The sequence below is a fragment of the Heliangelus exortis genome, chromosome 1 (genome assembly GCF_036169615.1).
Source record: "Heliangelus exortis chromosome 1, bHelExo1.hap1, whole genome shotgun sequence".
Lineage (NCBI taxonomy): Eukaryota > Metazoa > Chordata > Aves > Apodiformes > Trochilidae > Heliangelus > Heliangelus exortis.
Genome location: NC_092422.1, coordinates 78444968 through 78455630, shown reverse-complemented (window position 1 = coordinate 78455630; position 10663 = coordinate 78444968). Strand labels below are relative to the sequence as shown.

The 10663-nt window shown below is 43.7% G+C and overlaps 1 protein-coding gene across 3 annotated transcripts in view; it reads right to left on the bottom strand.

Annotated features, from left to right (window-relative positions):
* The window catches only part of PRDX4 (peroxiredoxin 4), a 127324-nt gene extending 117164 nt beyond the window's left edge, over window positions 1-10160 (bottom strand). The window contains exons 1-8 of one of the 3 annotated variants that reach the window (XM_071750096.1): window positions 9866-10160; window positions 6824-6941; window positions 5679-5795; window positions 4991-5113; window positions 4182-4312; window positions 3485-3519; window positions 2272-2318; window positions 1805-1931 (exon numbers count right to left, since the gene is read on the bottom strand). In XM_071750096.1, the coding sequence (XP_071606197.1) occupies window positions 1928-1931; window positions 2272-2318; window positions 3485-3519; window positions 4182-4312; window positions 4991-5113; window positions 5679-5795; window positions 6824-6941; window positions 9866-10109 (819 nt within the window). In that variant the 5' untranslated portion in view covers window positions 10110-10160 and the 3' untranslated portion in view covers window positions 1805-1927. Of the gene's footprint in view, window positions 1-1804; window positions 1932-2271; window positions 2319-3484; window positions 3520-4181; window positions 4313-4990; window positions 5114-5678; window positions 5796-6823; window positions 6942-9865 lie in introns of those variants that run through there. The other 2 variants (XR_011727036.1, XM_071750083.1) reach the window with 2 other exon arrangements.
* Between the last annotated feature and the right edge of the window lie 503 nt (window positions 10161-10663).

Below are 10663 nucleotides of genomic sequence, written 5' to 3'. Positions count from 1 at the left end.
TTTGGTGTTCCAGGATTGATAAAGGCTATAAACAAAAGCCAGAATAAAATTCACAGCCTAATCATGTGAGAAACTCTCTCCACATGCTGCTCTATGGTCTTCGAGATCACATGGGCTGGAGCAGCACATTACCAGCCTCTGGCATTTGGCTTGGGTTCTGCTGTGCCTCCATTACCTTGGGAATAGTATCAGGAGCTCCTCCTTTCCACAGGGATGGCAGGCCTGGGGCTTGGCAGAGTCCTGCTTGCTCTAGCCCTGGTTGCCTCTGCCCTAGGCATTCACTTAAGTGTTACTTGTGTAACTGTATAGCAGAGCTGAAGCAGAAGTCAGGCAGCTGCTTCTGCTCTATCTGCAGCAACTGATCTGGAGAGCTGCTCAATACTCAAGGTTTACAAAATCAGGTGACTCTACAGACTGCAGCTGCTGGTTTAGTTCTGCACAACTGTGCATAGGGGAGGGAATCGGATGGTCTGGTGTGGCCTTCCCAAGGATGCCCCTGGACAAGGGCTGACACCGACTTCAGGTGCTGTTTTTCCAGTTGCACAGATGCTGTAACACCATGTTACAGAGGGAAAGGTGTCAAGAAGCAAGAAAAGACATTCTTGAGAAAGGGCTCTCTCCAGTGAACACAAGTGTATCTTAAACGGAGATGTTCCTTTCCCTTAAAAGAAGAAATTCATGTACGTGACCCATGAGAGTTTCTGATGAGGACATCTGAATACCAATCTTGGGAAAGATTACAAATACTCCCTTAAAACTAGGAGCCACAGTTAATGAGTGATCACCACAGGACACTAATTGTGTCTGTTAACAGCATAGGGCCAGGGAAGACGTTCAGACTGCACAAAGTGGCATCTATCTTAACAGAACATACACTGCAAATACAAGCATGGAAAAAAATACTGGTTTAGATCTTGATTTGCATGAACTACCATAGCTGAATTATTTTCAGTCCATTCAGTCCAGTTGTACTGATTTATGCAGTGTCAAATTATGTTCTTAGTAGTTTAAAAATGTTTTTCAGCTTTGGACAGACTGGAAATTTAATTCAGCAACTGTAAGTAATTTCTGACTTTCAGGTTGCTTGCTGTTGGCTCTTGACTACAGACTAATGTACCATAACCAAGTGGCTCTTATCTGGCTGTAGCTCCTAGGATGTGACCAAGCAGGCAAGATTTTTGCAGGAATTAAGTAATCTATCAATAGTAAAAGTCATAGAATCATAGAATTGGCTGGGTTGGAAGGGACCTCAGAGATCATCAAGTCCAACCCTTGATCCACTCCCGCTGCAGTTACCAGCCCATGGCACTGAGTGCCACATCCAGTCTCTTTTTAAATATCTCCAGGGATGGAGAATCCACCACTTCCCTGGGCAGCCCATTCCAATGTCTGATCACCCTCTCAGTAAGGAAATTCTTTCTAATGTCCAACCTAAACCTCCCCTGGCACAACTTGAGACCGTGCCCTCTTGTCTTGCTGAGAGTTGCCTGGGAAAAGAGACCAACCCCCCCCTGGCTACCCCCTCCTTTCAGGGAGTTGTAGAGAGTAATGAGGTCTCCCCTGAGCCTCCTCTTCTCCAGGCTGAACAGCCCCAGCTCCATGAATCGAAGCCTGAGATGCTAAAAGAAGTACACTGTGGGAAAACCAAGCACCTACACAAGACTTACAAGGAAACCAAGTATTTCACAAAAATATTCTCTGATAATTAATGTGGTACCCATGCTTCACACAGGTTAGACGCCTGTTTAAGCAACAAGACCTTTAATGGTCTACTGCAGTTACATATTAGCCAAGTGACTCATGATTGTAACAAAATTAATGAAATTTTATTGGCAAAAATCAAGCTGAATGCAACCTATGTAATTGAACAGAAGAGAGTCTCAGTTTAGCTTATCAAAATACTTCAGTTTTCCAGCTGGATCTGGAATTATCTGTACAAGAAAGAAGATTAAAATGTTAGTCTCAAACCAAACCCACACAAATGCAACAAACTGTAAAACCAGAACAATACAATATTTCATAATAAGATGCTAAGGCCAACCCACAAGGAGCACTGAAGATAAACTGAGGAGTTGATTTGTTACTACATTACTTTTTACCTCTAAAAATACTTAGTAGTATCAGAAAGATTTAACTAATTAAGGAAGAGAGAGTGCAGCCTACCAAAGGAAGAATTTTAGCAATTGGGAGCACATAAATCTATGCTGCTTGTCCCCAGATAAAGAATTTTAGTATATTAATAACTGAAATCAGGAATCAGAATTTACTTACAGTTCTTCCCTTGGCCACCACACTCTCATGGCTTCCTCTGGTTTGATCTGATTAAATCAAACACATTTAGAAGGCATGGCTATATCTTCAAGAAAGTATTTCTGAACTACTCTGCTACTTAAATTATCTGTATGTTTTCCACAAAGGAGAAAGAGAACACTTATGTATTGGTTTAGAACTTTAAACAGGTAGTATTGAAGCTGTTAAACTCAGCACTCTAAAACCATTCTTTAGAACATGTTAATGTTGTATTTAGGTTATCCATGGTTAAGGAAAGCAGAACTTTTTCAGTGCCTAATTAGGCCCATTAGGCCAGCCAGCCCTCTTGTTAGTTTAGGCTTAATAACCAGCTTCCCCCATGGAGACACTCTTCTTCTGCCTTCTGGCCTCAAGTCATCCTGGCAAGTTTTCACATCCAGCAAAGAAACATGACTTAACATTCCAGTGTTTTTACTATCAATTACAATGCTCACTACTCTGCTTAGAGGCCGCTGGGACCTGCTTTTTGTTGAGACAGCTCTTAAACAACAACGCTCTGTCATCACGAGATGGTCCGGAAGAAAGCCACATGCTCAGATAAATGAGAGTGATCTCATCAGAACTAGGCTGCTCGGACCTCCGGTGAAAGTTTCATTATTCTGCTGAGGCTTGACCCAAGCCCAGAGAACACAAACAAGTTCAATGGGTGTTTATCTGAACGGCAGCTCTTCTGCTTGTAGCCTCATGCAGGCAGGAGAGCTCTTGCACAGCAAAGCAGTGCGCTCTGCTGGAGCTTGACAGTGGCACACCCTGCCTCTGCCTGACACTGCAGCACTTTGGGAACTTGCATCTGTAACCTAGGATCCACAGGAAGACTTGAGAAAGCCAAGAGTTTATATAGAAAAATAACCAAGATGGCTGGACAGAATTAAGGGTTTCCAACTTCTCATCAGGTGATAACAGGAAAAAAAAGTTCTTGGATCATAAACTCACTGCTGCTCAAGACAGCTTTGTCTTGAGACATGAAGAATCTGAAACAACTGGGACATGTCTAGTGTGAGGAAAACAAGCTCCTAATGAAATCAGTACTAATGCAAAACCTGTAACTATAATAATGTAAGTTTACTCATATCATCTCACTGAAAGTTGCAAAGATTTTGGATATGGCTTAAGTGGAAACAATAAATGAGTGTTTTCTAGTAGTACTTGCATTTAAACATAAAAAGTGACTTACTGTTTCACTGCCAGGTTTCCAGCCAGCAGGGCAAACTGAAAAAAAAAAAAAGTATTTTTACACAAACTTACTTTTGTGCACTGAATATTCCCTTTCTGAACTAGAAATAAAGAAATAAAGCAGTACACAGCTGTCACATGTAAATAGCAGCAGCTATTCAATATGCAGTTTTCTTTATACATGGGATAGTGTCATAACCTTTTATACCTGATGGTCTCTACCACTTCTAACTGCAAACTGTGTATCTCTAGATGGATGCCTATGCCTTGACTTAATTCTTTTGCCTTTCTAGGCAAAGTACTGACAAAACAGTGTCTGAGAATGAACACCTATTATAGTAGAAACAAAAGTTTCATGGCAAAATTCAGGTGACTACCCAGCAACCTACCTTTCACTTTTCCAAATCTATTGGAATTGTTTTAGCATAACAATCAGTTCAACAATTTCGTAAGAGACTGTGTGCCTTAACTCAGACTAAGGAAGGCTTTACGCTTTGCATTCTCACGGATCTGAAGCAAAATGTGAATTACTACACTAGAAACAACCTGTGGAGGTAGCAGGGCAATCAAACCACTTCATTCACTGCATAAGGCAAGTCTCTAATGCTACTGAGTACTTTTTCTGCCAAAAAAGCTACAAATACAGCTCTCAGGCTAAGTAAAACGATTTTCAACATAAAAAGTATTTTTAAAAGCACCTTCTCCATGTTTGTCTGTGTACTGGAATGCTTGTACTAAACGAAGTGTTTCATCCACGGATCTCCCCACAGGAAGGTCATTCATTGTGATCTGCCGCAGGATCCTCTTATCGTCAATAATGAAAAGGCCTCTGTGAAAACATCGTTGTGTGTGTCTTAGGAAACAGAACTAATTACAGTGTTGTGTTTACACACTGTTTTATGGGAGGAATTTCATCTCTGTAACATAAAATACCACAACCTCAGAATACTACTAACCTATTATTCTTTACCTGGGGTATCAGACGAGATGAGCTGGTGGCAAGTTAAAACCAAAAAGGGACAGTTCTTTGCAGACCAGAGAAGCGAGCTCTGGCAGGGCTGCCAGGGGGATGCTGCAGATGCCATGACATTACAGGGATCCCGAAAGCAAGTAATCAAATTTATGAAAGATCTCTCCCTTGAGGCCCTCAAAGCAAGTAATCAAATTTATGAAAGATCTCTCCCTTGAGGCCCTCAGGCACCCTTAGATTTGACTCCACTTGGAACTTGGGAGGTCCCTGAGTAACTGCAGTCCTGGAGCATTCTGGATACTTGCCCTGCCCTATGTATCTGCTGATGGCTGCTGTTAACAGGAGATTACCCTTGACTTCCATTCTGACTCATTACAGCTATTTTTTTTGTGTTCTTAAAAACATATATTTTGTCTCTTAGCATGGATTCCCAAGTAAAAACTGCTCTCAATGGAATATATCAAATGCTTCTTTAGATATAAAGCAGTAAGTACTAACCTAGCAAAAAAACCAACAAACTGTAACAAAGGTAAATACCTCAGTGTATGCCCTTGATCTTCCAGATATACTCCATAATCCTTTGAAATTTGGTGTGTCAAATCTGAAAGAAGTGGAATCTTCATAGGTCCAAGTCCTCCTTGTTTCCGAGGAGTATTAATCCTTTGAAAGAAATGAGATACAGATGTATTTCTCATAAAGACTTATATTTCCCACACAAAGTTAAAAGTTGCACACCAGAACATTATAGTCAGAAGGATTTAGTGCAAGTAACATTGCTCTTGTTGTGCACACAAGGGAGACAAATGCTATTTATGGTTTGAGCAAAATGTTCAGTAGATCTTTTGCATTTTTGGCCACTATTAATTGTGACCTCTTTATTATCAGTCATATTCACTTTATACCACTGTGCTTATGAAGTGGGACAGTGTAATGTATTTACAGATGCTTGCAGTCTTCTCTCTTTTTTTCTTTTGTATTTGAAATACTTTTTTGGACTGAGGTATGACATATCTCAAATAATACATATTAAACAAGCTTCAAAGGTAAAAGGTGATTTCACACGCTATGGTTACAAATTTTTGCCACTGAAAAATATTATAAACATTTGTATCAATAACATCATGCTTTTACATGACTTATATAGGCTAAAATCTGGGGATACAGTTCTTCAGCTACGATGAATCCATGAATAATTTTTAGTAAAAGACAAGGATAAGATACATACCATGCTAAGTGAGTGAACTTTGAATCCACAGAACATGCTACAACTTCAGTATTTATTGCTCTGAATTCCTCAATTCTGTCACTGAAGGCGATGATCTCAGTTGGACATACAAATGTACTAGGTAATTTAAAACAATGTAATGTCAAAATTTAATGAGACAACCAATACATTATCTGTTTTAACTTAAAATAGTGGATTTATCATGAATTATTTCAGCTTTTACTAAATTTTCTTGTTTCTTCAGGTATTTAATCAAAATACTGCCTGAAAGATCTTATAGTCCCCGATGCAGATTAGTTACAGCTTATTACTAAAGATGATTACAAACCTACAGTTAGCTTACCAGCTGCATACAAGTGTTTTCACAGTTACTTTCTTTTAGACTTTATGAATACTAAGTGGCTAAACTTAAGGACAATATGCCAAGTTTTTACAGAGGAACATACTGTAATTTCTTGTTACTGCAAATGGTTGCAAGTTTTAACTATTTTGATTTGAACTTTTTCCACCACCGAAGAAATAAAATTATAAAGATCACAATTTCTAGGGCCTCAAAGCTAAGGGCTAAAAGCCATGTTGTTTCCTTTGTCATGTTAAGGCAGTCATGCATCTCTGTCATCTTTTCTTTATATTGTGGAAAAGAATGGGACTGTCAAATGGGTCTTTAGAAAAGGGGTAGAAAATGGGTCTTTAATCAGTGAAGTTACTGCATTCTAAATAAAGGAGGGTATTGTTAGATGTTCTTAGGATGTTATGGGAAGAACTTAAAGAGGAAACACCATCTCTTCATGTCCTACATTCTTGAAAATATAGATGGGATGCTATCTTCTGTTTGCAGCAGTGAGTTACAGCACCACACAGAACGTAAAGGTTGCTACAGGAATGTAAAGGTTGATACAGACTGAAAGTTATTTTTTTGTATAGGTGAAATCAGGGGACTCCCTTATTAGGATAAAGACTGTGTTACAATTTTACCAATGCAAGATAAAAACACAAATGCAAAGGATGTATTTTCTTCTGTTGCTTCTTTCTTTTCCCCAAACCCTTACCAAACAACAAGACCTCAAAAAAAGAGAAAAAATAAAGAATTACGAGTCTAGTGTAGCTGCTCTCAGTCTTGGCATGTCTATGGTAGTCTTACTTACAAGTCCAGAGGATAGAAGAAGAAGACAAGGTATTTTCCTTCATAATCTGTTAATTTCAGCTCTTTAAACTCTCCATTAATGACTGCTGTTCCTTCCCAGTAAGGTGCTGGTTTGGAAACTGAAATACAAAAAGCTCTGAATTAAAATTAAGTCAGAATAGGAAGCACGTGTTCAAACAAAGCTGTTTATTAGCTGGCTGATGTGCAAGGACAACTGTTCTGCCTTTTGCTTGAAAAGCAACCTACTGCACACAGTTAACAGAATAAAACTTCCTTACCACTTCAAAGTTTGCAGCTGGCAGAGGTTACAGGATGATGAAGAAATGTAGGTTTCTGTACCCGTGGAAAATAAGTAATTTGACCAGCTTGTGCTTATCCATGAGCCCTGTGAATCACTGATAATTAAGACCACACAAACCTTATCTGGGCATTCTGAACAAACCCTGTGTGCACTAGCAGCCCACAGCAGAACATCTGTTAGACTAAAGGAGAAGCTGTTCAGCATTTCAGGAACCCTAAGTATTTTGTTAGGAATAGCTGTTGTAAATCAGAAGTATAAGATGGTTCAAATTCATATTGTTACTTTTTATCCATAAAAAACCTACCTGAAATTCAAGTATACAAAAATCCCCACATGCTACATGTTTAGAAACAAATGCCTAAAAACACAGTGCACATTTATTAGATTAGAACTCCTAAGCAAACTGTAACTTGAAGATAATTGTGGGTTGCGGTTTGTTTTTTATAATGTATATCCAGTTAAAATGCATGAAATGTATTTAGTATTCCTACAAGAAGGGGCAAACCTTAAATTTAAAATGCTAAAAATTATTCTGCCAGGTATGGTTTCATAGTAATGTGAATTCTGAAACAAAGGATAGGGTATGCTGGAGGTACACTTGTGGAGTCAAGGACCTTTACATAAAGCCCTAGCAAACTGGCAAAATGCTGATGAGAATAATATAGAGAATCTTAACCACCATCTGGATGTGGGGTGTGTTTTTGATATTTCCTTTTCTTAGGATAGCCCACAGCTGTAGAATATAGTTAGTGAGGATCTGCAAGAAGAACTGCAAAAAAATGCCCCAAATAATCAGAGAAATGGTTCCTGAGCAGAAAGGCAGTCTGCTTTGGTTTTACTTGCTATAACCCACAAGGGATGCAGTGACACAAGTAGAGGGAGTCAGTAGGTATGACTGATAATTTCAGTGTGAATTTTTTTTAAGAAATGCTTTTATCACAGAATCATAGAATGCTTTGGGTTGTAAGGGACCTTAAAGATCAGAAAGATTCAACCCCCCTTCATGGGCAGGGACACCTCCCACTAGACCAGATTGCTCAAGGCCTCATCCAATCTGGCCTTAAACACCTCCAGGGAGGGGGCATCAAAAGCCTCCCTAAGCAACCTATTCCAGTATCTTACCACCCTCATGGCGAAGAATTTCTTCCTAACACCTAACCCCTAAAATCTACCCTCTTTCAGATTCAAACCATTACCCCTTGTCCTGTCACTACTCTCTCTAGTCAAAAGCCCCTTCCTAGCTTTCCTGTAGCCCCTTCAGGTACTGGAAGGCTGCTAAAAGGTCTCCCCGGAGCTTCTCCAGGCTGAATAGCAGCAACTCTCTCAGCATGTCTTCACAGAAGAGATGCTCCTCTGATCATCTTTGTGGCCCTTCTCTGAACCCTCTCAGTTCTACTGCAGAATTCTTTCTGAACAGATTTCAAGCGCCAGACTTACAGACTTTATTGACTCTTTGCAGGCAGAACACTGCTTTTGAGTGAGCAAGAATTAACCTTCAAGTTATTTTGAGCTGCACGCAATGTTTCAGTTGTTGCTCTTTACGAAACAGCTGCACCCTTAATCTAATCTCTCCGCTGCAAAACATTCTGTTCATCTGACTTCCAGATTACTAGGGACAAGAAATTAAATAAAATGTCATACCTTAACTTATTTTCAAATGAAGGTGATATTTTAGGTTTTAAAAGCCTTGTCTGAAACGCTGTAATAATTTACATTACAAAGGGAGGGAAAAGCAAACATAAATTGTTACACATATCTTGACTGTTTTTCCAGTTTTCTCATAGCATCCGTTTGCAAACATTTACAACAGAAGTTGTTCCCTGGCTTGGCAGAGCAAAAGGCTATACATTCTTACAGCAAAGATAATTTTTAGATGCGTTCTATTTCTCCATTCTACAAACCCATGAGTTTTGGAGAGCCACCGACCACTTGAGCAGAAACCCTTGAACTGCGACTCAACTGAAGATGTTTTCACTTGGGTCTGCTATAAAGTAAATAAATCACCAGGCACAAAAGCAAGCCACAAACCAAGGCCAGCAGTAAGTGCTGAGCCTCACCAGAGGTGGCCGTTCAGTTTCTCTAGCCACAGGGTGAACACAAGGCATTTCTCTACGTCATTTAAAGCATTTCCCTCAACTCATTCGCTGTCTCTGGAACCGCAGACCTTGCCTGGATGTCTGCGACACGTTAAACCCCCTGTCAATTTACCGCGACAAAAATGTAGGAATGGGAGGGTCGACAGCTGGGCCTTCCCCCACCCTGGCCGTCCTGGACCCTTCACCGGGAGAGGAAGGGTGGCTGCTAGGGTCAGCAGCAGCGATGGGGAGGCACCGGGGAGCCGCGGGCTGCCCGCTTCCTCAGGGACACCCGCAGCCAAACCGCGGTCACCCCACGAGGGAGCCGGGGCTGCAGGGCCAGGAGTTGCTTTCACCCCTGCCGGGTAACAGCCGCCCCACCGCCGGGAGACCCCGGGAGGGAGGGCCGCAGTCCCGCCCGGGTCTCTGGGCCAAGCCACTCGGCCTGACGTGGCCCTCCCGTTGCACCCAGGGTGCAGGCGGCCACCCCCCGCCCGTTAACGGCCCCACGCCGCCCCAAGTTCTCTCCACCCGCGGCGCATTGCGGGCACCTCCCCCCGGCCCCGGGCCGCCCCTCAGCTGCAGCGCCCGCGGGGCATTCCCGTCCCCGTCCGCCTCCTCTGCGCTCCCCGCTCCCTCGTCAGCTCCGACCCCTCCCGGCACCTACTCTTGGCCTGGCTGAGATGCAGCGAGTGGTCGGAGAAAGGCACACGAGCCGCCTCCCCGGGGTAGACCTGCCCCCCCGCGTAGTAATGGCACTGCTCGTCCTCCCGCTGCCGCGCCGAGCGCGGCGCCTCCGCCGCCTCCCCTCCCTGCGCCGCCACCACCGTCACCACCACCAAGAGCAGCAGCGGGGAGCGCCAGGTCCGCACCCCGCCGCCCGCCCGCAGTCGCCGCCGCACCGCCTCCATGGCCCGCCGACCGTGTGCACGTCCCCACGGCGCGGCAGCGGAGGGGCGGTGGCGGCGGGGCGGAGCTTGGCCGCTGCTCTCGCACACGCTCCCACCCCGCACGGCCAGGCTCCTGGCGGGCGATGGCCGCGGCGGCTGTGTGAGGCGGAGGGGAAGGCCTGGGACCCGCCGCGCTGCCTCTCGCCCGGCACCCTCACCCCTCACCCGGCCTTTCGGTGGGGCCCTGCCCTGCCCTGCCCTGCCCTGCCCTGCCCTGCCCTGCCCTGCCCTGCCCTGCCCTGCCCTGCCCTGCCCTGCCCTGCCGGGTGGTCCCAGGGCCGGGGCCGTGCCAGCCACCCCGGGCTTGTCAGCTTTGTAAAGCCGCGGAGATGGTAAATTTATGTACACGTCTGCAGAAAAAGGGAAGGGGAAAATGCCTGTGTGCAGTCCAGCGGGTGTGATTGCAGAAGGAAGCTGTTAGCATGTGAGATTTACCACCTGGTATCTCTCCTGTCTGCGGCAGCTCGGGTTCCGTGGGTTTTTTCATCACTCCCGGTAGTACCGGTCCGTGCCAA